Source organism: Colletotrichum abscissum, assembly GCF_030869225.1.
Source record: "Colletotrichum abscissum strain IMI 504890 chromosome Unknown Scaffold_7.1, whole genome shotgun sequence".
NCBI lineage: Eukaryota > Fungi > Ascomycota > Sordariomycetes > Glomerellales > Glomerellaceae > Colletotrichum > Colletotrichum abscissum.
In genome coordinates this window covers 1553410-1577654 of record NW_026850514.1, presented here as the reverse complement: position 1 = coordinate 1577654, position 24245 = coordinate 1553410, and the positions used below count along the sequence as shown (strand labels likewise).

Sequence of the window (24245 nt, the reverse complement as noted above, 5' to 3'; positions counted from 1 at the left end):
AGGGCTTGAGCGTCCAGGGCAATCTTACTTGTCTACAGGTCTCCAACGTCTGCAGAGACTACACCTCCATGACTTCCATGGACCATCATCACAAAGCAATGCACGAGAGCATATTCAAGATGAGGAAGTGATCATAAAAAGGAGGTGACATTAGTCTGTGCCTGCCTTCAGCGGACCATCTACCAAGACCTCGCCAGGAAACGGGATCTTTGCTAGACCTCGAGCCCAGTCCATAGCGATAATTGGTGCCGCCTCTGCATCGCGAGACCACCGCATCTTCTTGACGAGGTTGCCCAACCGCTTTACAGCATGCCGATTGCATGTTATTGTGGTGTGGTTCGTCTTCCACCCATACAGGAAAGACGAGCAGTTCGTCTCGTTGAGCGTTGGTTCCACCGCCAACACGACCTTTGGCAGTGTCCCCTTGCGGACCTCGTCTGCGACGTGCTCCCTGCGGAAGTCTTCTACGATACGAATGGGTAGTTGCAGGTCTTCCGGTACTGGATGGCATGACAGATTCTGGAGTTCTGTAACCAAATTCAGGCGACGATTCTCCGTTGCCTCATCGTCCTTTTCCTCAATGGGCCACCCATCCTGCCGTAGAACACGCTCCAGGAAAGTCAACTTATCGTCCTGCTTCCCCCTGCGGTCCTCCTGTCCAAGCAGTATTTCTATGCGAGAGACTTCCGACTCTGTAGATGCATCGTATACCATGCGCAGACATGTCTCCGCCGCCTCGCGAGTGCAGACAAGCGTGTGGCCGCGAAGAAGGGGGTAAAGGGACTTGGGTAGCCTAGGACCGTGCTCCGCTTCATCTCCCACGTCTTCCAAGATCTTGGGACGCCACTTTCGCTGTGAGCTATGACTGTGAGAGATGTCTGTCGTCAAGGCCACGAATATGGACGTGTCGATGTTCAAATATGGAGTCAGGGGTGGCACTTTCACAGCATCGCCATGACTAAGAAGATTTGGTATCGCGAATTCGAGAGGTGGAGGCGGTGTCTGGCTCTCTTCGGCGCATTCCAACGCAAGTGAGATGTGGTCGTCACCAAGGCACTCAATCCTTTTCAAAAACCTGTCTATGGCAGGGACACTGCCCCGAGAGATATTTGGAAGCACGATTCGTACACGATGCTGGTAACCCCCATGTATCTCGCGAGCGGCAGCCAGCAGCTGTTTTGCACCCTTCAGAACCTCAATCTGGGTTTCTTCGTCGTTGATAACTTCTTCCAGGTCATCGTCCTCATCGTCATCGGGCTCGTCCCAGGGAAAATCTGCTTCGGCCATCTGTACTAACAGAGCCCGCTCGGTGATGCTGAGTACCCGCATCCACTCATGCCCGTTGTCGACAATAGCACTGACGAATACTGAGGTTTGTTGGCCGTCCAGCTTTGAGTAGGAGACTGCGAACCGAAACCAGGTGATTGAGCAACATTTTTTGATTGCCGACCAGTGGTTCTCGTATGAGGCGAGCTCCCCTTCTATGAGCCTGAAATCTCGAGATAGCGAACCCTCGGCCTCTGAACCCGGTTCATGCGTTTCTTGACATCGTTGAATCAAGGCCTCCGCCCGAGTTCGTTGGCTGACGTTGGCCTGCCAGAATGTGCTGAAACCGGGGATGTAGGCGTGCCAGTGGTTGTTGACCTTGGCGGCTTCGAGTTCAACAGCCAGGCGCATCTGCTCGAGCTCATCGCATATCTTGTTGCAGCGGGCAATGAGATGTTCAGCGGTCTTGATGAGCTCTAAGGATTCTGCAGCCTCCTTGAATGGAGATAAAACCCTTTGATTGCCATTGCCGTCCATCGGTTGAGTCAGAAAGTCGTTATAGAGAGGCTTGATGGAATAGATATGTGGTGTTTGCAATTCAGCTCCTTGTGAGTGCGAGGTGAGGTGCTGTTGGCCTTAATCGATCGAGGTGAGAAAACCGGGGCGGATGAGTCATGACGTGGAGAGGTCCTCCTGATCGATGGGAAAGAATGGGAGTCAATGGCTTGATTTCTTGTGTAAACATGCAAAATAGCTGTCCTAAATTGAAATCCAAAGTCTAAAGAAGTATCAACGCGGTCCTCCCAGGACATAACGAGATGAAGACGGTTGATTGTTGAGCAATTGAGGAGGAAATGTACGACAAGAGAGCCTGGGAAACGGCGCACAAAAACTGCTCAGCTCCTGAGAGTGGGTCACTTAGAGAACAGGCTGATTACATCAGCCGGTCGGATCATTATCTCCGACAATTCCCGACGACATTCGTCTGCAATCACCACCTGCAATCACCACCTGCAATCACCACCATAACCATCCGGGAGATCTTTGATTTTAGGTATAAGGTTCATCAACATTAAATTTGTCTGATCACTATCCAGAGCCTTCCAACGCCTCGTTACTTGGTATACAGCCGTTATATGCTACGCTTATCCCGCTTCGATGCAAAGTTTCTAAGCAACATTCTCAATCGACCACGACTCGACAACTTCGGCGAGCGTGCTGTCACTACCAACATTTCCAGGGAAGACAACGTACGGCACACCGCGATGCCGGCTAGTCTCCTCGTCGCACTTCCACAACGGGACGCCCGGGGCAGCTTGACCCATGATGCGAGCCCGTCTCATCCTCAGACCCTTCGTGGCCGCATCAGATGATGTGATGCCACCCTTGGCAATCAGGTACCGCGGCCGTACGTCAATCTGCTCAACAAGCTGTACCAAGGCCCGGGCGACCTTGGAGCCAATTTGGAGAGAGCTGAGCGCATCGCCCCCCTTGATCAGCTTCCGAGATGTCATGACGAGAACATCTTCGCCAGCTGCAAGCTTGGTTGCGGTCTCGGCTGCTGCGGCAGTTACGACCTTCTCCGCGGCGTCCGCAGATTCAATGAGTCCTTCGACATCGAGTTCGATTACCGCCAACTTGTCGCCTCTCCTCTCTCGGAGCACCTTAAGTTGTGCCGTCGTCTTGGGTACGTAAGAGCCAGCGACGATCAGTCCACCTGGCTGCTTGGTACTGGCCTCGACCGACACCCCAAGGTCTGCCATGGTCAATGGTGGGATCCCTGTGATTCCCAGGCGAGAAGAAACGAAGGCAGCACCAGTGCGGTAGAGATACCGCCTGCCCTCTTTCTCTGCCTCAAGCAAGCCTGCCACGAAGACGTGCATGTCAGACTCGGCGGCAGCATTGACGATGACGACTGTGTTGGAGCCAGGCGCTACTGAAAGGAGCTTCTTGGTGACACCTGCAGGTCCCCCTACGCGAATATCGTCGAGAGTGACGGACAAGAATGAAGATTCGTCGAAGCGGTGGCCGCACTTCTCGAGGACATACTTCCGCAAGTTCGAATTCTTGTACCCAAAGGTGGCGTCTTGGGCAAAGGGTGTTTGGCTCGCAGGTACCAGCACGTCGCCTTCCTTGACGTAGTGTACGTCATTGATCGTGTATCTTCCGCCTTGGTAGAAGAAAGGTGTCACAACCCAGGCATCGAACTTGCCAAGAGCCTCCTCAGCAGCCTCGGGCTCCTCCGGAAGATGTCCACGAAGTGTCGAATCACCTCGAAGGACAATTTCGAATGCTTTGCCTGCCTTCTCAGCCGCCGTCTTGACATTCTTGCAAATTTCGACAATAAGGTGTTTGGCTTCGGCGGAGGGTAATGCGCGAGAGTTGGTCAAGATGAAGAACCCAGTCGGGTTAAGGCTAAACTCGTCGTCCAATGTGGCCGAGTCCCACACGGTCAGGACATCGATGTTATGGCAGGTTTGAGTTCCTGTTGGGTCATCATCCAAGACCACAAGAACCGGCACTTCGCCATTGTCGACCACCTTGCGAGTGGAGCTGATCACATCACCCGCATATTCGGTTGGGAGCGCGTCAATCGTCTCTTGTGCCGGCAGGCCCTGCTCCTGGCCTGCTTCAATCTCCGCGTTCTCCGTTTTCGAGCCACTGTTCTCCTCAAGCTTGGGACCGGCATTGCCAGAGACGGAAAGGCCCGCTAACTCCCAAAGCCGAACGACACCAGCATCGGATTCCTTCGTCCACCCGTGAGATGCACCTGCGAGGTACAAGTTGTGAGCTGCTGACGAAATCGGAGCAAAGTAGGTGAGTCGCTTTGCCTCATCGAGGACAATACCCAGATCCTTGACGAAAATGGCCAATGCGGAGTGTGGTGTCCAGTCGGCATCAAGCATTTGAGGCACTCTGTTCTCGAACATCCAACTCCATGCGGCCGCACTGCCAAGAATCTCGAAAGCTCGTCTCGTGTCGAGACCCAGGCGAGCAGCGAATGCCATAGCTTCGGCAGCGGCCGCTATATGAACACCAGCCAGTAGTTGATTGATGAGTTTCACTGAAGACGCAGCGCCGACGCCTCCCTGGACATGGCAAAGGTTGCTTGACGTTCCCGTCATCGCCAGTAACGGGCTGTTAACCTTGGAAAGAACAGCCTCATCTCCCGAGCAGATGATCTACTAGATGTTAGCGACGAGTCTCAAGTCAGGTGGATAAAATCCAAAACTTACCGTAAGAGTACCATTGGCGGCGCGGACAACGCCGCCGCTCACAGGGGCATCCACGAGGCTCAGTCCCTTGCCAGTGTTTGTGAGCTTGGCTTCCAGTTCTCTAACAAATGAGGGTGGGACTGTCGAGCTGAGAATCACGATGGCGCCATCGGGTAAGGTTTCCGCTGCCTTTCCGGAGCCGAAAAGAACATCGTCGGCTTGCGCAGCGTTCTGAACCATCAAAACTAGAATGTCGGCGCCCTTTGCTGCCTCCGCGGGGCTGCTAGCCTTGGACGCATTACCTCCGTTGGCCACGAACTTGTCGATAGCGGGCTCGTATACGTCGTAGCCATGGACTGCGAAGCCGGCTCGGAGAAGAGACCCAGCCATGCCCTGGCCCATCGCGCCCAACCCCACCATACCAATCTTTGAGATTTCCAGCGGCGTACTGCTTGGAGTCAATTTTTCTTGGCTGTTCAGCTGCCCTGCCTGCTCCTTCACGGCATTGGGGGACCCAGGGAGGAACACCCGGACAAGTCCAGAGTCGTCCTCTGCACCGTATCCATGTGCAGCTCCTGAGATGTACAGCTGCTCGGCTACCGACGCAAGAGGCACCGGGAATTGCAAAGTTCTGGCCGTTGAGACGACGATGCCCTTTCCAAATTCATTAGTCTCGAATTCATGACAACACTGAGGGAGGAACTCACCATGTCTTTGACAAAGATGTTCAGGGCAGACAGCGGTGTCCAGTCGCCGTCTAACATATGCGGCACGCGATTTTCGTACGCCCAAGAATTACCAGCAGCATTTGTAATGATGTTGTACACTTCGCGGGTGTTCAGGCCAGCTTTGGCGGCCAATCCCATTGCTTCTGACGCAGCAGCAATGTGCGTTCCGACCAGCAGCTGGTTGACCATTTTGATCTTGCTACCCGCTCCTGGTCCCCCAGGAATAATGTACAGCTTCTCCGACATGTCCCGCAGAACACGATCTGCACGTTGCAACGCTTCAGGGGCCCCGGAAGCGAAGATACTGAGTGTGCCGTCGGCTGCACGCTTCGTGCCACCCGATACGGGGCTGTCCACCACCAGAACATCCTGCCGACCCGCCGCCGCAATCCGGGGCGTCAATGCCTCATGATACGTTGGCGGTACTGTTGAGCAGAGGAGAACGGTAGCATTTGCCGGTAATGCTACGGGAATGATGTCAATTGGATGCTCATGGCTGAGATGCATGCGGACAACTCACTTTGCAGGGCACCCGTCTGATCATTGAAAAGTATGTCATCGATTTGCTGTGCGTTGACTGCCATGCAGACTAGGATATCGCTGGTTTTGGCCACATCCTTTGGAGACTCTCCCGACAAACCACCCTGAGCGACGAATTTCTCTGCGCTTGGAGGGTAAACATCGTGACCCTGTACTCGGTATGACGGTTTCTTCAACAAGTTGCAAGCCATTCCGAAGCCCATGGCACCGAGGCCAATGAAGCCAACGCGGGTGGCCTCAGCGTCTGTGGCTGCCATCGTGGATTATCGACTGAGGATTACTTTGATCTGGCGTGACTCGTCGGCGACTTTTCTTCCGATAATCAACGAGAGCTTGGCTCAAACTAGGAATAACGGTAGACCCAGTCATCTTATACCCTACCTTGCATTCCCCAGATCGGCCAAGATTCGGAAATCCAGCCGCGGCGGCCGGAGGACTCTTCGCAAATGGTCTGGGACTCGTCTGGAGGGAAGAGCCGAAGAGGGCACCCGAGGTGGATTGCGGGCCCGTGTCTGTCCAAGTTTGATGGGGGTGGTCCTCCACACCCTGGACTCGCCTGGAGGCTTGTTCCCCTCACCATTGCTCTCCATTCCTCCCATCCGCAAATGGGACGCGACAGAAACAGGACTAGCCCGAGCCGGCACTCCCAGTCTCCCAGCGCAACAACAAGTGCCTGGCGCTGAAGTTGATCAAGTGGACGCGACTGAGTTTGAGCAGGTGGAGGCGTCTCAACCCCGCACGGAAAGAAGACCGGCCCGCTTATAAACAAAGGAGATGCACGTCGTCCGGCGAATCTTTTCCCTCTTTTCTCCCCTCGGCCATCGTCCCGCCCTTCTCTCTTGTCCACTCCGTCCACCTTCCCTTCCAAGACCCACGAAATTCACACGGACTTCTATCCAGCCCTTGGGACCATGAAACGTGCGAGAATCGATGCTCCGGACAAGACCCCGTCATCGGCGGCGGTCTCGGGGGTAGCCTCCGGGCAGCAAGCTCATTTGCCCAAGATTTCGAGGAAGATCCGAGCATGTGAGTTTTCCCCAAACTTTCGGACTGAACTCCCACTCCCTTGCAGAAGTATGACCTCAAGAGAAAGACTAGTCGCTGATACATGAGGAGAGACAGGCCAGGAATGCCAGAATCGTAAGATTAAGTGCGGCATTGAGCCGGGTCAGAACCAGTGTGCTCGATGCTCTCGCCTTGGTCTACAATGTGTCGTGAACAAGAGTCTCCAAACCTTGCTCGACAGCGAGAATGAGTGGAAAACCAAGATGGAGATGCAGCTTCAGACCCTCCAGGCTTCAATGATGGAAGTTAGGCGGGCTTTGAGTATGCCACAGCTCGTGCCTGTGCCACCTTTCCACCACGAAGGCGCCGGCATGTCCCAGAGTCCCCAGAACATGGCCGGATCACAGAGCAGTCCCGGTACGGGGCCGTCCCCCGTTCGGCCTCCCGATGTTACGGCAATGACGCGGGAGAATTCTCCGGAGGCCACGGCGCAAGACAACGGCGAAGATCAGGCCATTGTGAGTGCGCCCATGGCCAGCCTCTTCGAAGTGACCAAACTGCGGAACATCCGGAGCGACCCTGGGGCGCGGGTCCACCTCCCATCCAGCCGGGCCCAAGAGCCAGACTTCATTGCCCAGGGCAAGTTTAGCGTCCAGGAGGCCGAGCAGCTTTTCTCCACGTTCCGTGGGACCCTCAATGCGTACTTGTGGGGAGGCATTGCACTAGTCCATGATAACCTCACGGCCACGCGCATGTCTTCACCTCTGCTTACGGCCGCCATCCTTGCCGTCACTGCTCTGCACGAACAAGATGAAGGCCGAGCTTTCGATATTTGCTACCCAACTTTCTTGGAGCTAGCCAGCCAGACCATGTTCGACCGCTACCACAGTCTCGACGATGTGAGGGGACTTTGCATCGGCGCATTTTGGCTTTCAGACATCAGCTGGAAGGTGTCTGGTCTTGCGGTGCGAATCGCCACGGAGCTAAACCTTCATCAGTTCTGCGCCAAAGCCCTCAACAAGGGACCACAACACGTCGAGAAGGCCCGGCTATGGTACTTGCTCTACGTCTGCGACCATCATTTCAGTATCGCGTACGGCAGGCCTCCAGTCATTAACGAGGACGCTACCATCACGCATCATGAGGCATTCCTTCTGCTGCCAGGCATCACACAAGCGGACCATCGTCTGCACAGTCAGGTTGGTGTCTTTATCATTTTGAGTCGGGTCTTCCACACTTTTGGACCAGACACGTCAAGGCAAGTTGCCAGAGATGAGTTTGAGGCACTCAAGCGATACGATGCCGATCTGGGCCGATGGAAGCTTCAATGGGAAACTCGGTTAGGTAAGACAGTTTGAACCCTGGTGCCAACAAATTGTCAGCTAATATCTTTCATCAGTGCCGGACAAACACATCTCAAAGTACCCTGCCAAGGGCGTTATCCTCCACTATCACTTTGCCCGTCTCCTTTTGTTTTCCATCTGTCTCCGGGGTCTGAATCCATCGAACCCGACTGACCAATACGCCATGTCCGATGAACGCCGCGACTTCATCAATCTCGCCATCGCAAGCGCGTCTGCCGCATTGGAACTGATCTTGACAGACACCGATATGCGGAGAGCAGTCATTGGCGTGCCTCTGTACCTGCTGACGACCATCGCGTACGCCGCCATGTTCTTGATGAAGGTCCACGCGCAGTGGAAGCCAGCGAGGCTGGACATACGCTACGAAGATGTGGTCTCTCTCATCGAGCGGGTCGTCCAATTATTGGAAGAAACTAACCGCTGCGCCCGTCATGTGGCTCACTACATCGGACGCGGCCTGAGCAACATGCTGGACAAGTTCAAGGAACGTGGTCCCCAGGAGAGGCAATACATCGCCGGAGGCCAGCCCGGCCAGCCTGGTCAACCAGGCCAACAGATTCCTCAAGTTTGGAATGAAGGGGAGATGGGCCAAGACTGGAACCAATGGATGTTCAGCGGAGAGATGATGAATAATTTTGGGATGGGGCCGGAGCAATATCCGCTCAACATGCTAGACTTGTTGAACTCGCAGATGCCCGGCTGACGACAACATCGTCGACTTAATGAGATCACAATTTGATGAATAGCCCACCTCGAGCCTTGCTTTTCCACGTTTGATATGCACACTTGCAGCGTTCGTGATGTTCATCTCAAGCTTCACATGGTTGAAGGCGGGGAAAGCTCATACGGGGCGAAGCCCGATGCCAATCGGAGGGATCGCCGCAGTTGGTGACCGGCACTTAGACCCGGACACAAGGCCGCGCTGGCTCTCGCTTGTTGGCTGCCCCCCCCTCCCCAAAGATATGGATCCAGATCCGGCCCTCGACGCATGCAGCCCAATCACGCCTCGTCTGGTCCAACAGCAATAATTCATTGTCTGATTTCCAGCACAACGATGAACGATTCGTCCGTGACAGGTCCAGAACTCCAGACTTTGCCCACCCTCTCAAGCGGATTCCTTCGACATCCACACTTCCAGACGGCCCCCCTTTAGTCCCCCTTTAGTTCGTTCCCCAGTTTGTGGTCTACCCCGTGGGGGAGGAGAGCAGAGCAAGGACGGAGTACCCCGGGCAGAGACACGACGCACTAGACACGAGTCGCGTTTTGTGAACATTATATATCAGACGTCGCTGTTAATTGCTACCGTGTTTGGATGGAAAGAAGGTTTCATCCCTCACAGCCTCATCGTCTCCAGATCTCCGGATCTTTCAATTCTCCCTCTTAATAACCACCCCAGTCGCATCTTCCAGTCGAGTAAGATCGCGTCGTGTTCTGCTCCGCTCAAGAGGTCGCCCCTACACACAGACCAACACTGCAGTGTGGGAGAGAGAGCATTCGCCACTTTCAGCCGCTCCGAGTCAGGTGTAGACAAAGGAAACCGGACGACACTCGACGACATCGACGACGATAACGACACAACACGAGCGAGGGGATCGCAATCATGAGTTTCGAGAACGGTCGCAAGCAATCTCTCGAGATGAAGGAAGACAAGAACGCGCCCGTCGTCAGCGAGGCGGATGCGGAACTCGCTGAGGCACTGAGGAACTATGTGCCCGGCACACAGGAGGAGAAGCAGCTCGTCAGGAAGATTGACCTTTACCTGGTATGTCAATTGCCTCTTGAGATGTCCTCGGTGAGATGATTCTGACTTTGAGTCTAGATGCCCATGCTCTGGATCATGTACATCCTCAACTACGTCGACCGCACAAACATCGTAAGTCCTTCTCACTCACCTCCTCCTCTCGCTTTCCCCTCATGGCGATAAGGGGCAACGAAGCATCGCATGAAAAATTTCGACAACGCTACTCCAAAGCACGGGCCCACTGACATTTCAACGCAACACAGGGAAACGCAAAGATCGCGGGAATGCAAAAGGACCTCTCACTCACCGACGATGGATACGCCTGGGTCCTCTCGATTTTCTTCTTCGGCTACCTCATCTGCGAGGTCCCCTCCAACATGATCCTCAGCCGCAGCCGGCCCTCCATCTTCCTCCCCGGCATCATGCTCGTCTGGGGCGCCCTCAGCGCGCTCATGTCCATCTCAAAGACCTACGGCGCCCTCCTCGGCTTCCGCTTCGTCCTGGGCTGCATCGAGGCCGGCTTCTTCCCCGGCGTGCTCTTCCTCCTGTCGTGCTGGTACACCCGCGCCGAGCTCGGCAAGCGCTTCGCCATCTTCTACACCGCCGCCGTCCTCTCGGGCGCCTTTGGTGGTCTCCTCGCCGGCGCCATCACCGCTAACCTCCACGACGCGCACGGCATCGCCGGCTGGCGCTGGCTCTTCATCGTAGAGGGTGTCGCGACCGTTGGAGTCGCGCTCATCGCCTTCTTCGTGCTGCTTGACTACCCCGCCACCGCGAAGCAGCTCACCCCCGCCCAGCGCCAGCTTGCGAGCATCCGCATTATCGCCGACGGCATCGCCTCGGGCGGGCAGAACAAAGCGCGTCTGTCACACTGGAAGGCCTTTGTCGCGGCCGTGTCGGACCCGCGAACCTACATGTTCATCGTGCTCTTCATGCTCGACGTTGGCGCGGGCACGATTTCGTACTTTATCCCTACCATCACGCTTACTCTGGGCTACGACACCGTCAAGGCGCAGTACATGACGGTGCCCATCTACGCCGTCGCCTCCGTGTGCCTCAACATTGTCGCGTGGAGCTCCGACAAGCACCAGGAGAGACGGTGGCACGTCGCTGCGCCGCTGGGCTTGGGCTTTGCGTGCGCTGTCGTGTGTGCTGCCGTGCAGACGCCTATCGTGCGGTACGTCATGGTTTGCTTCCTGGCGGCGGGTATCTGGTCTGCGCTGCCGCTCGTCTTGTCCTGGACGAGTGGTATTATTAGCTTGCCGGCTGAGAAGCGTGCTATTGTGTTGGCCATGGTGAATGCGTTTGGTAACTTCTCGAGTGTGTATGGAAGCCGTATCTGGCCGAGCAAGGATTCGCCGGCGTATCACACCGGTTTCGGTGTTACGGCTGGTTTCCTGGGTGCGGGTATGATTATTGCGATTTTGATTCCTATTCTTGTCAAGATGGTGAACTGGCAAGGTACCAAGGCGGAAAGAGAAGTTCTAGCCGAGAACGAGTTGGAGCAGTGAGCATATTGATATGGCTTTTGAAAGAGCGGGGAATTCTGTAGGGTTGGAGGATTACGGCAGCGTACATGATATATTACTTGACATGGATGGCCTACGGGTCTAATGGAATCACCTGACATTCTATGAACATACTTGTGCAACCCGTCTGGTGCAACCTGACCTTTATCGTCAAAAAGATCTTTGCAGGCGATACCTCTGCGGCCGCGGTCCGCTATTAGAGCCACATTTCCGCAAATAGACCATGATTCAAGGACTATGGCCCTGTGTCATGCTTGATGGACGACCGACCATCTTACTAGGAGGACTAGCCTTTGGAGCTCTTTGGCTAAGGGCAGGTGGTTTCACTGATACGTGTGTCTCGTTGTAGTGGTTAGATAGAATCTTGTCTCTATTGGAAATTGGGGAGACATGAAGCGATTTAGCTCCGTGACCCTCAGCCGAGGCACCACATTTGGTGCGGCCACAGCTTTACGATAGGATCGGAATGTCAAAAAGCTAAGAAGGGTGGCCCATTTTGCTTAGATACCTCTGCGGTCTATCACGAACCATTACATGGATAGTCCGAAAACTCAGATTCTACCAGTGCAATTATATAAGTTCCTTTCCAATATAGACCCCATCCTAATAAAACATCATCCTACATGTGTTTCTTGTCGAATTTTCCGTCACATATCTATTACGAACAGAAAATTGTCACTTAACCATGCGGATAACGCTTTCGCTCGCGAACTTGCTGCTTGCAGCCATGGTATCATGCCAGCACGACGGCAGCAACCGAGAGGCCGATACTCCAGACGTCACAGCCACGCAGCCTTCATTGACTACGCCACTCAGTTCAGCTTCACCGTCCCACGTTGGTCGAAATACCAAAGACATCGCCAACGCCTCTTCCCTAGTCATTCCAGCACCAGTCCCGACAACTTTCATCACATCCACGGAGCCCGCGCCGTCGGGAGCACTACTTGCCCCTCCAAAAGGACGGCGCCCCGCAAATGGTCTCCCCTGGTATACCGAAAAAGACATCAAGAGCGTGAATACGGTCTGGTGCGTCTCTAGAGGTCACTACGACGTCACCTACAGGCCCTTTCACGTCTGGGCCCTCGCCGGACAAATCCACCCACGCCACAAACACAAATTCACGTTCCCTACGCTCATGAAAGAGGAAGAGCCAGGAGGAGAATACGAGATCATTCCCCGGACCTACCGCGTCACCGCCAATAACTACCTGCCGGACGTCGTGGACGTCAAAGATCTCCTCTGTATGTATATCAGGGCGAGAAACTTTGGCGAGATCCGGCCGGATATCGAGACTGGCACAAACGCCATATTGGCCAAGATTGACGATCACACATTGTTGAAAATCATGCCCTACCCCACCGTTATCAAGGTCGAGCCCCTTTTCAACATACACGGCGAGCCTCATCCGAACGATTGGAAGAACCAGCAAGATGATAGGCCCCTGAGACCGGTGAAGCAGAGGCCATTCCCCGTACCGACGTTGCTACCATGAGCAGCGTAAGTAATCCAATCTCACGAATGATCTCACGGTTCTGGTTTGCCCTGTACAAGCTATACAAGTGGGAGACCTGTGGGACAGAGAACTTTTTTCACATACCATGGTAAAAACCACAAAGTTTAGTTTCATGATACCCCCAGTAAAAGGAAAGGAAGGTTTTGTAAACTCACTTAAAGGGAACAAAGAATCGTTTACAAGCTATCTTCATCCAAGATACATGATAAACACAGAAGTTTGGTTTGCGTTCGTTGCCCTTGTGTTGACCGTCACTGCTCATTGCCAACCACTCTACCTATGTACTTCTTATCAATCTCAGCTTCAGTGATCAAACAAATGTTTCGCTTCCAACGCGAGCATAGTCAAAGCTGCACAGCGTCCCCATACGGTACTCCTTTAGCTTGATACCTTGCCTTGATTAATGAAGCCCCCGCCCGAGCCGTGCTGTATCTTAATTCTTCTAGGCGGTGTTTGTCTCCCGACAAGATGGCTGGCCTATGCTCTTAGTCACTAAAGCTCCCGTCTAAGTCATACAGTTAGAAGACCGGATAACTGGCTGGGTTGCGGAGTCTTCATCTTCTTGAAATCAAATTGGAGATTCTCTTGTGCAATGGCATTCGAAAAGTCAAGAATATTGAACTCCGTGTTCACAAGAGGTCAAAACAGTCAATTCATCGCATTCTGCCAAAATCTCCGCAACATCAAGTGGTTCTTCCCAAAGTCAGTAGGAGACGGAATGGTCTTTTACTCTGACCCTATCACACTCTAAAGCTGACTGCCAGCTTATGTACTTATTCATATCTAGTCGATTACGTGGGTCTGATTCTTTCCAAGGTTGTGGAACTTAGTCATCATTCTTTCCATATGGGCTATCTGCCAAATCTACGAAAAGTCGACTAATCTGATGAAACCCGAGAACCTCGTACTCTCGGAAAGCGTTTCACTCGGGAAGTTAGATGGAACAAAAGCAGCCACCCTACGTCTTTTTCCTATTTAAGTATCGTATTTCAGAACAGACCTGGTTTTAGCGAGACCTGGCATATTGAGAGTCGGTATTGATGCTTGACTTCAGCGGCACGCGTTCGCCTGGATATCACGATCGCTACGGCCCGGTGCCGAGCGAGCTTAGAATATTCATCCGCTCACCGACGTGTACAGAGATGCAGCCAAGACTCCAAATGAAGGAACTCCGACGCCAGAAATCAAGGATTTTTCTGGTCTGGGGATACGGACTGCTACGGCGCTACATCGAAAGTCTGGCAGACCATGCAAAGGGGGTAGCGCAGATAAAAAAGTGGATATCGGACGCCCGCGGAGGACCGGCCGGGGCCAGTGCACGGCGAGAAATGATCCAGAGTCCCACTCCTGCTCTCCGCGGGCAAGGACATGACGAATCTCGTACGCCTGTCGTGGTGAGCGTGGTGTTCTTGTCTGATTCAAAGCCTCTTCAGCGTGGTATTCTGTGGATTCTGCTCCTTCAGCCACAACCAGTCTTGCCCCGAGGACACCGAAGGTGGGGATTACCAGTCTGAGCGACTCCGGCGGCCGTCGAAATTGTCCCGTTATGCTTGGCTTTCGCCTCAGATTGCCTATATATCAACAAAATTAGAAGACCTGTGCTTTTCAAGACGACGATATATAGGCAGCAAGAGGTCATCGGGTTACCAAGTCATCATGTCGTCCATCGCGAATACTCAGTCGCCAGACTCCATTGCGACATTCGAAAAGAGAAAACGAGTCTTCAGTCTTTCTCGGAGGTCTTCCAGAAAAGCTGTCGACATGCCGAACAGTATCATTGAAATCCCGGAGCCGCCACGGAAGCCCGTCTTGGGACATGTGACTGAGATCGACCAGGACTATCCCTTAGGGTCCTTTGTACACATGGCGAACAAATATGGTATGTAGCATTACCCCGGAAGTGGATACGTGGTTGCCGCAAGACTTATTGGAGAGCATGTCCATGGCTGACCATTCCCAAGGCCCTATCTACAAACTTGATCTTCTAGGCCAGAAGCTGGTTTTCGTGAACACCCACGAGTTGGTCAACGAGTGCTGCGATGACAAGAGGTTCAAAAAGTCGATAGAAGGAGACCTCACCGTAAGTTAAATTGCTCGAGTGTTTGGGATATGACTGACAACAAGCCATAGGAGCTTCGCGACGCTGTGCACGATGGCCTGTTCACAGTAAGTATGATGATGGTTCTAGGCCTCACGGGCTGTTCGCTACACCGGGCTAACCCTACGGTAGTCCAAAGGCGTCGAGGAGGAGAATTGGGGCATCGCCCACAGAGTCCTGATGTCTGCTTTTGGTCCCCTTGCCATTAGAGGAATGTTCGACGACATGCACGACTTAGCCGCCCAACTTGCGCTTAAGTGGGCTCGCCACGGATCTTCTACTCCCATTCACATTGGAGAAGACATGACGAGACTCACCATGGACACAGTCGCTCTTTGCTCGATGGGCTACAGGTTCAACTCTTACTACCGAGAAGACACGCATCCGTTTATCACAGCAATGTACGCTGTCATGAAAGAAGCCGGCGATAAGGCATTGCGCGTACTGCCTCAAGTCTTCTACAAGAAGCAAGACCGCAAGTACAAGGCGAACATCAGCTTCCTTCGTTCCACTGCGAGAGAGGTTCTCGAGGCTAGAAAGAAGGACCCGGAAGACGCCAATGGTCGGAAGGACCTTTTGACTGCGATGCTCAACACTGTTGATCCAGTGACGGGCCGTAAGATGACGGACGAGAGTATTATCGACAACTTGATCACCTTTCTTGTCGCCGGCCACGAGACCACGGCTGCTACATTTACCTTCACCATGTACTGGTTGCTGAAGAGACCCGAGGTATATCGGAAAGTCCAAGAAGAAGTCGACCGCACAGCTGGTGACGGTCCTCTAAAGGTCGAACACGTCGCTAAGCTTAAATACTTGAGTGCAGTAAGTTCCCACTCATCCTAGCACCCCTAGATTCCACCCTTAGTGTAGGGCCTAGGCAGGGTTGCACAGCGCTTCCGGGTCTCCAATGACCCTCTACCTCATCCACACTAACATCAGTCGCTAGGTCATAAGAGAAGTTCTGCGACACAGTGCTCCCATCTTTGGCTTTGGCAGAGAGGCTATGAAGGACGAGATCATTGGTGGCAAGTACCGCGTCAAACCCGGAGAGCAGATCCTCTGTTTCTTGACCAAGTCACATCTTGACCCCAAGGTATTTGGAGACGATGCAGAGGAATTTCGACCAGAGAGGATGCTCGACGAAAACTTCGACCGGCTGATGAAAGAGTTTCCTAACTGCTGGAGCCCCTTCGGTACCGGTATGCGTGGGTGTATTGGAAGAGCGTTCGCTTGGCAAGAGATGGTGCTCGCCCTCGCTTTGCTGATGCAGAACTTCAACTTTGTCATGCACGACCCCAACTACGACCTGAAAGTCTCGCAGACGCTCACGATCAAGCCCAAAGACTTTTACATTCGGGCTATTCTGAGAGAGGGGCTGAAGCCGTCGATGCTGGAAGCTCGGATGGCCGGCTCCCTGAATGGAGGATTGCCAGCCCAGCTGAAGACCAAAGCCCACGAAGCTACGAACGGAGCAGAAGCCACAACTAGCTCTGTGACAAAAGCGAATGTGGCAATCTTTTACGGTTCGAATTCTGGGACCTGCGAATTTATGGCTCAGAGACTTGCTAGCGATGCGGCATCACATGGCTTCAGTGCGACCGTTGATTCACTTGACGCCGCGCGAGAGTCGCTTCCGACAGATCGTCCCATCGTCATCGTCACCTCTTCTTACGAGGGCGAGCCGCCTCATAATGCTGCACTCTTCGTCGATTGGATGGCCAATCTCAAGGGCAAGGAACTCGAGAACGTGTCTTATGCTGTTTATGGCTGCGGTAAGATCCGACCAGCTATTCTCAAGTCAACCTCTACTGATACGGTGTTGTTTCTCTAGGTCATGCCGATTGGGTAAAAACATATCATCGGGTCCCCAAGCTCGTTGATAACACGCTCGAGGAGCGTGGAGCCCGTCGAATCATCCCACTTAGCACAACGGACGCCAAAGACCGCGACATGTTCTCTGACTTTGAGGCCTGGGAAGATGAGGCCCTGTGGCCTACGCTCGTCAAAGAGTTTGGTGGAAATTCCGATGGAGGCGATAACAGCATCGCCGAGGCAGGCTTGTCAGTGTCATTCTCCACCCCGAGGACGTCAACTCTCCGCCAAGACGTCAGAGACGCGCTCGTGCTGGATGCCCGCATCCTCGCCCAAGGATACCTGGGTCCAGTCAAGAGACACATCGAGGTGCAGCTTCCTACAAACATGCGATACTCCGCTGGCGACTACATCGCCGTGCTCCCCCACAACCCCAAGGACACGGTCGCGAGGGTGATGCGCCGCTTTCATCTTGCTTGGGACTCGCATGTTACCATCCAGGCTTCAGGGCCCACGACCTTGCCGACCAACGTCAGCAGCCCCGTTTCCGATGTGCTGAGCTCCTACGTTGAGCTATGCCAAACCGCTTCAAAAAGGGTGAGTCTCGGGATTGATGCCTAATTGATACAGGACGTAAATGCTAACATGCTGAGCAAAGAACATCTCGACTCTGTCGCAGCTTGCGAAGGAAGAGGAGGCCAGCCGTAAGCTTCAGTACTTGGCTACTGACGGCTATGACACCGAGATCAAGGGAAAGAGACTCTCTGTTCTTGATATTGCCGAGCAGTTCCCATCTCTGGTCATCCCTTTCAACCACTTCTTACTCATGCTCCCTCCAATGAGAGTCCGTCAATAGTAAGACTAGGCTATACCCCCGTCTTTAGGCTTTGTCCTGACAATAGTGAACAGCTCGATTTCTTCGTCACCTCTGGTAGACCCTGGTATCGCCACCATCACCTATGGTGTTCTCGATGAGCCGGCCTTCTCAGGACAAGGCCGGCATGTAGGCGTAACTTCCTCTTACCTTGCTACCTTGACTGCCGGCGACCGCCTGCAAGTTGCCATTCGTGCTTCGCAGGGTGGCTTCAAACTTCCGATCGACATGGATAAGACGCCTCTCCTGTGTGTGGCAGCCGGAACTGGCTTGGCACCATTCCGCGCCTTCGTTCAAGAACGTGCTACCCTACTTAGCAACGGTCGCTCTCTTGCACCGGCCATCCTATTCTTTGGGTGCCGTGACCCAGAAGCTGATGATCTCTATCGTGAAGAATTCGATAAGTGGGAGTCCGCCGGTGCTGTGAAGATGTTCAGGGCCTACAGTCGTAAACCCGAAGCTTCCAGTGGATCCAAGTACGTGCAAGATCGCATCTGGCAGGAGCGTGAGATGTTGTACGGGCTGTGGGATCAAGGTGCTAGAGTCTATGTCTGTGGTTCTAACAGAGTCGCCGAAGGAGTGAAGGATGTTTTGCTTAGGGCGGCCAGGGAGAAGAGCGAGTTGGACGATGGAAAGCCGATGGATGATGAGGAGCTGGAGGAGTGGTTCAGTAAAATTCGCAATGAGCGATATGCGACTGATGTATTTGACTGAAACTCACAACCTTCTCGAATCCAGTAATTTGGACAACTTCGGGTTTGGACCAGGGCGTTCTTGCTTCTAGGGTCTGCATGGAACCTGTCTTTCGGCAGGCTGTAGGAAAAGTTTCTGATTTCAGACGAAACTACTTGTACTTAGTCTCAATTACAGAATGGCAATATGTTGATGGGTGTATCATCGCAACCATCAGTCATCAAGTCAGTCGTGGCAACACTAGACGGGTGAGGAAAGCTGGGTAAAGTCCGACGTTTGATAGCTGGACAAAAGTCGACCTGCAGACTACGTCATGTGCCCTGCGATGCGAGCCGAAAGTCAATTCCAAAGGCAGAACCTCTCCTAACAAAAACCAAAGGAAGCAATACCAGCATTGCCTACGTGGCAATCCTCATCGGTCATGCGCTCAGAGAATTACGCCCGAACCCCGGCGGACTGCTGGCCTGGAGCTGGTTCATGCCGCTCGGACGAATTGGAAGCTTCCGACTATCAACGCTTTGAAACGCGGAGCTTCTAGTCATCTGAAGTTTCCAGACTAGTAGGTTCATGGTGCCGAGTGGCGCAAACGTTAAAGCTGCAGCTTAAACTCATGATTTATGGGGATATAATGCCTTTCGCGTACCCCCGACAGGGAAAATAGACCAGGGCGAAACATCTCTTTCCCCCCTAACAAACCAGGAGCTTGGGAGAGGCTTTTTGCATAAAAGTCACCATGGGCCCAGGTTTCTCGCTTCTGGGGATGGTTGTCGGGGTTCTGTCCATTTTCTACTACGCAAAACAGACGCAGAGGATGACGGGCCTCAAATTCGACACAGAGTTCTGGGCGGTTGCTGGTCCGCTGATCGCCATCCGACCGCCGAAAGGACCTACCAATGCATTGGAGCTCCGAGCCAGCGTCAACGCGGGTCTCTCGGCTATCCTCAAAGATGTCCTGCCGGATGGTATAATAGAAACCAAGCATGTTGTCAAGTCATTCGACGGCGAGATAATTACACTCCACCAGTTCACACCGAGCGAAAACAAAAGCATAGGCAGGCAGCCGGCTTTCATCTACGTTCATGGAGGAGGGATCGTGGGGGGGAACATCGACCCGCACAGCCGGCCACTCGCCGCGAAAGCTGCTCTCGAATCGGGGGTCCAGATGTTCGCTGTTGAATACCGCTTAGCGCCCGAGTTCCCGTTTCCAACACCCGCCGAAGATTGTTACGCCGCTTTAAAGTGGCTCAGCGAGAATGCAAACGACCTGAATATCGACGCGTCTCGCATAGGCTTTTACGCGTTGAGCGCCGGCGGTGGCATAGCGGTAGGCGCATCAATGTTGGCGAGAGATCGAGGCTTGTCACCGCCATTGGCGAAGCAGATCCTCATATATCCAATGTTAGACGACAGAACCAGGGTTGAAGTAGACAATCCTTTATCGCAATTCCTCACCTGGACGGATAAGTCAAATCAGATTGGCTGGAATGCGTACCTTGAGGGCAAGGCCGGAGGATCGGGCATACCTCCGCATGCGGCACCAGGGAGAGCAACTGACGTTGCGAATCTCCCTTCAACATACATCGACGTTGGTGGAGTTGATCTGTTTTGCGCTGAGGCGGTAGCATTTGCAAATAAGCTTGCATCCGCTAATGTGCAAATGGAATTACATGTATACCCTGGGCTGCCTCACATCTTCGATCTCTACGCCCCTACGATAGAGCTCACGCAGTTGGCGAGAAAAAATAGGCTACGGGCGGTTAGAAGTCTATGAAGATATTTGCTTCCAACATAACTAGACATGAGTGTTCTCTATTTTATACATTTTCTTCCTCCTCCTCCCAGGACTCACTCAATTTGCTGAAATATGATTCGCAGCTTTGATGCAGTGGCCTCAGTTGCCAATTGCATAGGAGGTCTGAATTCATTATTTGAAGACCGAACTTTGAGAAAACATGGCATTGTAGTGATAGCGGTAATGGATCCAAGACTTCGAGGCCGATTTGTCTATAGAGCCCTCGTTGAGCAATTTTCTTCACTGTAATGCATTTTCGAAAGACTTGATCAAGAGAATAGCATGATGAACAGTTCTCGCAATAGGTCGTCCGATGAAAGTGACCATATAAACCGACAAGTTGGCGATGAACCAAGAGCCAAGCCCTTCCGGGCAAAGTCCGAGGCCGAATCTGCGGGATTATTGCCAGGAACAGGGATCCTGTACCCATCTTTCGACTCGAACGAGTAGCAATAGCCACTCGAGTAAGCTTATTTCAGGCTAAAAAGTAAGCACTATCTAGGTGGCTACATGATCCGTGGGCTGATGTGTCGAAGAAAATCTTTGCTCTGTCACTTTGACGACCCGTCCCGCTTCCATAACCCGGAGATGATTCCTCATTCTCGAAATATTGGTCTAGGATCGGAGCCAAATGACAAAGCTATTTAAAAGAAGGTCCTCAGTGGCGCGTCTCTGCGTACAGTCTGAAGACACTGTATACTTTGCGCATGAAGGAATCTATCCTGGCTTTAGTCGGAGTCTAGTCCCGCCAAGGTGGTGATCCCTCCCCAATCGAGAGATATGGGCCATCTGATTAGATGGCATGTTTCCTCAATAGTGGATCCAGAAAAGGATCTGATAAACACAACGAGCCATCCATTCACGCGGTTGCCAGAAGAATTGGCCACTTTTCTTAGGGTCGATGTTCAGTAGAGCGGCCAATTTTTCTGACCCCGTGCCGCGTGCCATTCAACATTGAACTTAGCTGTCTCACCCGCATGTCCGGGACACTGGGCGAACCGATGTCGGAACGTACCGAAAGAGACTCGGAGACTGATCTTTATGTCATGCAGCAGAACCATATCGTTGGTCACTTCTGGTTGCCTATGTTTGTAATGTGGGGTGATCATTCCCTAGCACTTCGCTAGATCCCAGTGGAAGGATTATGAGGTGGCACTGGACCGCTGCCAAGACCGTAGAGTTTTCGCTGTCTATCTCTCCATGAGGCTTTAATAAACTTCTTCTACCCTTCTTCATATCGCTCTCTGTCTGTGTCTGTGCAACATCGACTTCATCTTGAAACCTCTCGAAAACCCAGGCAGCTTGAGAAGTCGTCAAACATGTCGACACCTGCGGCCGACAGCCAGCCAGTGGCTCCCGAAAAGGCTCCCGCCCAGAACGATGCACCTCAGGACTTCTTCGAGCCGGATGAGAAGCCTGACCAATCTGCTGATAATGAAGGATCAAAGGAAGTCGGCGTCAGCAGAGTTGAAGCCTTCAACAAGGTACTCTACCATTCTGGTCAGAAGGGCAAGGTGCTACTCTGGCTGCTCGGCGTATCCATCGGCCTGACCATGTTTGCCTATGCCCTCGATATGGGTATCACCACAACCATCTTTGGCACGCTGGCTGCTTCAACGTTCAAGGTCCACAGCCAACTTGGTACCGTCAACACTGCCAGTCAGATTATCCGCGCCATCAGCAAGCCTTTCATTGGAAAACTAGCCGACATCACCTCGCGACCTACGACGTACGTCGTGATTCTAGCGTTTTACGCCGTAGGCTTTGCCGTTGCAGCCAGCGCAACCGCCTTCCCCGCCTATACCGTCGGTATCTGCTTTACTTCAGTCGGCAAGTCAGGTCTCGATCTTCTGAGCGACATCATTGTGGCCGATTTAACACCCCTGGAATGGCGCGGCTTCTTCGGTGCTTGCCTGTCCCTGCCTTTTATCGTCACTGTCCCCGTCAACGGTTTCATTGCTGAAGGCTTCTACGAGAATTGGCGATGGGGCTTAGGCATGTTCGCCATACTCGTCCCTGTTCTCCTCATCCCGGCCATCTTTACTCTCTACGCCATGCAGCGTCGAGGAGAGAAGGCTGGCATGGTAACCATTGCCGACTCCAAGAACGTTCGCACCGGTGTCTCTGAGGCCTCCTCTAAGAACTTGGTGTACTGGGCCAAACTTGCGTACCGGGGCATGATCGATATCGACATCATTGGCCTCATCCTGCTTGGCTTTGCCTTCTCCCTGATTCTCTTGCCTATCACACTGGCTAAGAGCGCCGATGGTGGATGGACCAACGCAAGCATGATCGCTATGATCGTCATGGGTTTCGTCATTCTCATAATCTTCGTCCTGTTCGAGATATTTCTCGCTCCTAAGCCTCTCATGACGAGGAGCATTTTACAGAACCGCGCCTTCATCGCAGGTGTCATCATCCACACCTTCAACCAAATGGCATCGTCCGTTCGCAATACCTACTTCTCATCATACATCCTCATCATCAAAGAGTGGACTACTTACCAGTGGACTATCTTCTTGGGCATAACTACAATGGGGCTCTGCCTGGTCGGCCCTGTGGTTGGTCTCATTCACCGCAGCACTCATCGCTACAAGAGCCTTATGGTCTTCGGTGCCGCGGCCAAGATTCTCGGTTACGGCCTCTTGGTCCAACCGACCGGCAACATGACTCAAGATACTGCTCGGCTCGTAGCAGCGCAGCTCATCTTCTGTCTATCTTCCCTCAACGTAGTTGGTGCGCGTGTTGGTGTACAGGCGTCTGTTCCCCACGACGACGTTGCTTCGATCATTTCCATCATCACTCTGTGGTCTACCTTAGGTTCCAGTATCGGAAGCGCTGTTGCAACGAGCATCTGGACGGAGCAGATGGTTGACCAGATGCGTGAAGAACTTCCCGGCGTTTCCAACAGTGTTATCGCGAAGATTTACGGCAATATCAAGACGTTGAAGAAGTACCAGTTCGATGATCCCATTCGTCAAGGATCTATCCGCGCCTACGCTATCGTAAACGGGCATATCACGATCGCCGCCACCTGCTTGTCCTGTATTTCTCTTATTGCTTCTTTCTTTATGCCAAACTACTATCTGGGCAAGCAGCAGAACGCCGCCAACAACAAGGGTCTGGATGGCGAGGTTGTCGACGTGCCGGATCATAGAGGAGCTGGAGAGACAGCGATTGCTCAACAGGAGGCCACAACCCTGTGGCAGAAGGTGCTTGCTTTGTACCGCAAGTAGCTCTTGCTAACTCAGCATTGAGCCTGACCATATCCACCTAATTGAGCGGCATGACGAAGGAAATGAGTCGGCCATAGACCTCGTAGCAAGAACATGAGTACACACCAAAGCTTCCAAATGAACTTTACGGATGCCAATATATTTAACTCTTAATGAGAGACAATTGTCGAATGCCTGCCTAGCCTTTCGGAGCCCAATATTCAATATAATCTGTGCCGGACGAGGATTAAAGCCTGTACGAGTTTTGAGGTATGATATACAATGAGCTTCACGACCGATGGCAAAGGCAGGCCCTTCGAGCGTCATTCGCGATACTGGTCACCATGGCTGTGTAGATCTATTCCACGCCATTAGTAGCCTGGATATGCATCAAATTAGACGAAGACACTGAAATTGCAAAAGGATAGAGGGGCGGTCAATCACCACTGATTTATAAATGATTTGGAGAAGGACATTCTTGAAGAACAAGCATCAGAGTTGCTCTTCATCGGCGTCGCCATGGATGAAGAACGGATTCCCTGTCGTGTAATATAGCAGCCGATGCACCAATCATCGGTCTCAGGTCTAAGTTGATTTGGGACTCAATGATGCTTCTGTCTAATGTACTCAGTTTCCTATCCTGTGATGTGCGCATATATGTGATTCATCATTCAACGTGACATATCGATCACCTTGAATACTCCTTTAGGTCTGGCCAAGTATGATACTCTATGAGAATGATCAGCAGTGAACCTATCATTCCTGTGACTGCAGCCCAAATTTCAGCTTCATCTTCCCGTCTGCACAGAACCCCTGTTTGGTTTACTCCAGTCCAAAATGAGTTGGTCGTAAAGGCT

General features: G+C 52.8%; 8 protein-coding genes across 8 annotated transcripts; 6 read left to right on the top strand and 2 right to left on the bottom strand.

Annotated features, from left to right (window-relative positions):
- Nucleotides 1-150: 150 nt before the first annotated feature.
- Nucleotides 151-1803, bottom strand: CABS01_04037 (uncharacterized protein; the record flags this gene model as incomplete). The annotated part of the gene is made up of 1 exon (XM_060537409.1): nucleotides 151-1803. The coding sequence occupies one exon, from the start codon at nucleotides 1801-1803 to the stop codon at nucleotides 151-153; it is 1653 nt and encodes a 550-aa protein (XP_060391667.1).
- Nucleotides 1804-2435: 632 nt separating this feature from the next.
- CABS01_04036 (uncharacterized protein) lies at nucleotides 2436-6006 on the bottom strand (the record flags this gene model as incomplete). Its single annotated transcript, XM_060537408.1, has 4 exons — nucleotides 2436-4448; nucleotides 4503-5135; nucleotides 5189-5673; nucleotides 5730-6006. The coding sequence occupies 4 exons, from the start codon at nucleotides 6004-6006 to the stop codon at nucleotides 2436-2438; spliced, it is 3408 nt and encodes a 1135-aa protein (XP_060391666.1).
- Nucleotides 6007-6660: 654 nt separating this feature from the next.
- Nucleotides 6661-8821, top strand: CABS01_04035 (uncharacterized protein; the record flags this gene model as incomplete). The annotated part of the gene is made up of 3 exons (XM_060537407.1): nucleotides 6661-6775; nucleotides 6872-8098; nucleotides 8154-8821. 3 exons carry the CDS (start codon nucleotides 6661-6663, stop codon nucleotides 8819-8821), a joined length of 2010 nt encoding a protein of 669 aa, XP_060391665.1.
- Nucleotides 8822-9718: 897 nt separating this feature from the next.
- CABS01_04034 (major facilitator superfamily transporter) lies at nucleotides 9719-11370 on the top strand (the record flags this gene model as incomplete). The annotated part of the gene is made up of 3 exons (XM_060537406.1): nucleotides 9719-9880; nucleotides 9938-9991; nucleotides 10123-11370. 3 exons carry the CDS (start codon nucleotides 9719-9721, stop codon nucleotides 11368-11370), a joined length of 1464 nt encoding a protein of 487 aa, XP_060391664.1.
- A 703-nt stretch (nucleotides 11371-12073) lies between these two features.
- Nucleotides 12074-12880, top strand: CABS01_04033 (uncharacterized protein; the record flags this gene model as incomplete). The annotated part of the gene is made up of 1 exon (XM_060537405.1): nucleotides 12074-12880. One exon carries the CDS (start codon nucleotides 12074-12076, stop codon nucleotides 12878-12880), a length of 807 nt encoding a protein of 268 aa, XP_060391663.1.
- Nucleotides 12881-14557: 1677 nt separating this feature from the next.
- CABS01_04032 (cytochrome P450) lies at nucleotides 14558-18402 on the top strand (the record flags this gene model as incomplete). Its single annotated transcript, XM_060537404.1, has 8 exons — nucleotides 14558-14780; nucleotides 14863-14981; nucleotides 15032-15067; nucleotides 15132-15824; nucleotides 15949-16774; nucleotides 16834-17411; nucleotides 17473-17669; nucleotides 17724-18402. The coding sequence occupies 8 exons, from the start codon at nucleotides 14558-14560 to the stop codon at nucleotides 18400-18402; spliced, it is 3351 nt and encodes a 1116-aa protein (XP_060391662.1).
- A 712-nt stretch (nucleotides 18403-19114) lies between these two features.
- CABS01_04031 (uncharacterized protein) lies at nucleotides 19115-20152 on the top strand (the record flags this gene model as incomplete). The annotated part of the gene is made up of 1 exon (XM_060537403.1): nucleotides 19115-20152. One exon carries the CDS (start codon nucleotides 19115-19117, stop codon nucleotides 20150-20152), a length of 1038 nt encoding a protein of 345 aa, XP_060391661.1.
- Nucleotides 20153-21492: 1340 nt separating this feature from the next.
- CABS01_04030 (uncharacterized protein) lies at nucleotides 21493-23409 on the top strand (the record flags this gene model as incomplete). Its single annotated transcript, XM_060537402.1, has 1 exon — nucleotides 21493-23409. One exon carries the CDS (start codon nucleotides 21493-21495, stop codon nucleotides 23407-23409), a length of 1917 nt encoding a protein of 638 aa, XP_060391660.1.
- Nucleotides 23410-24245: the final 836 nt, after the last annotated feature.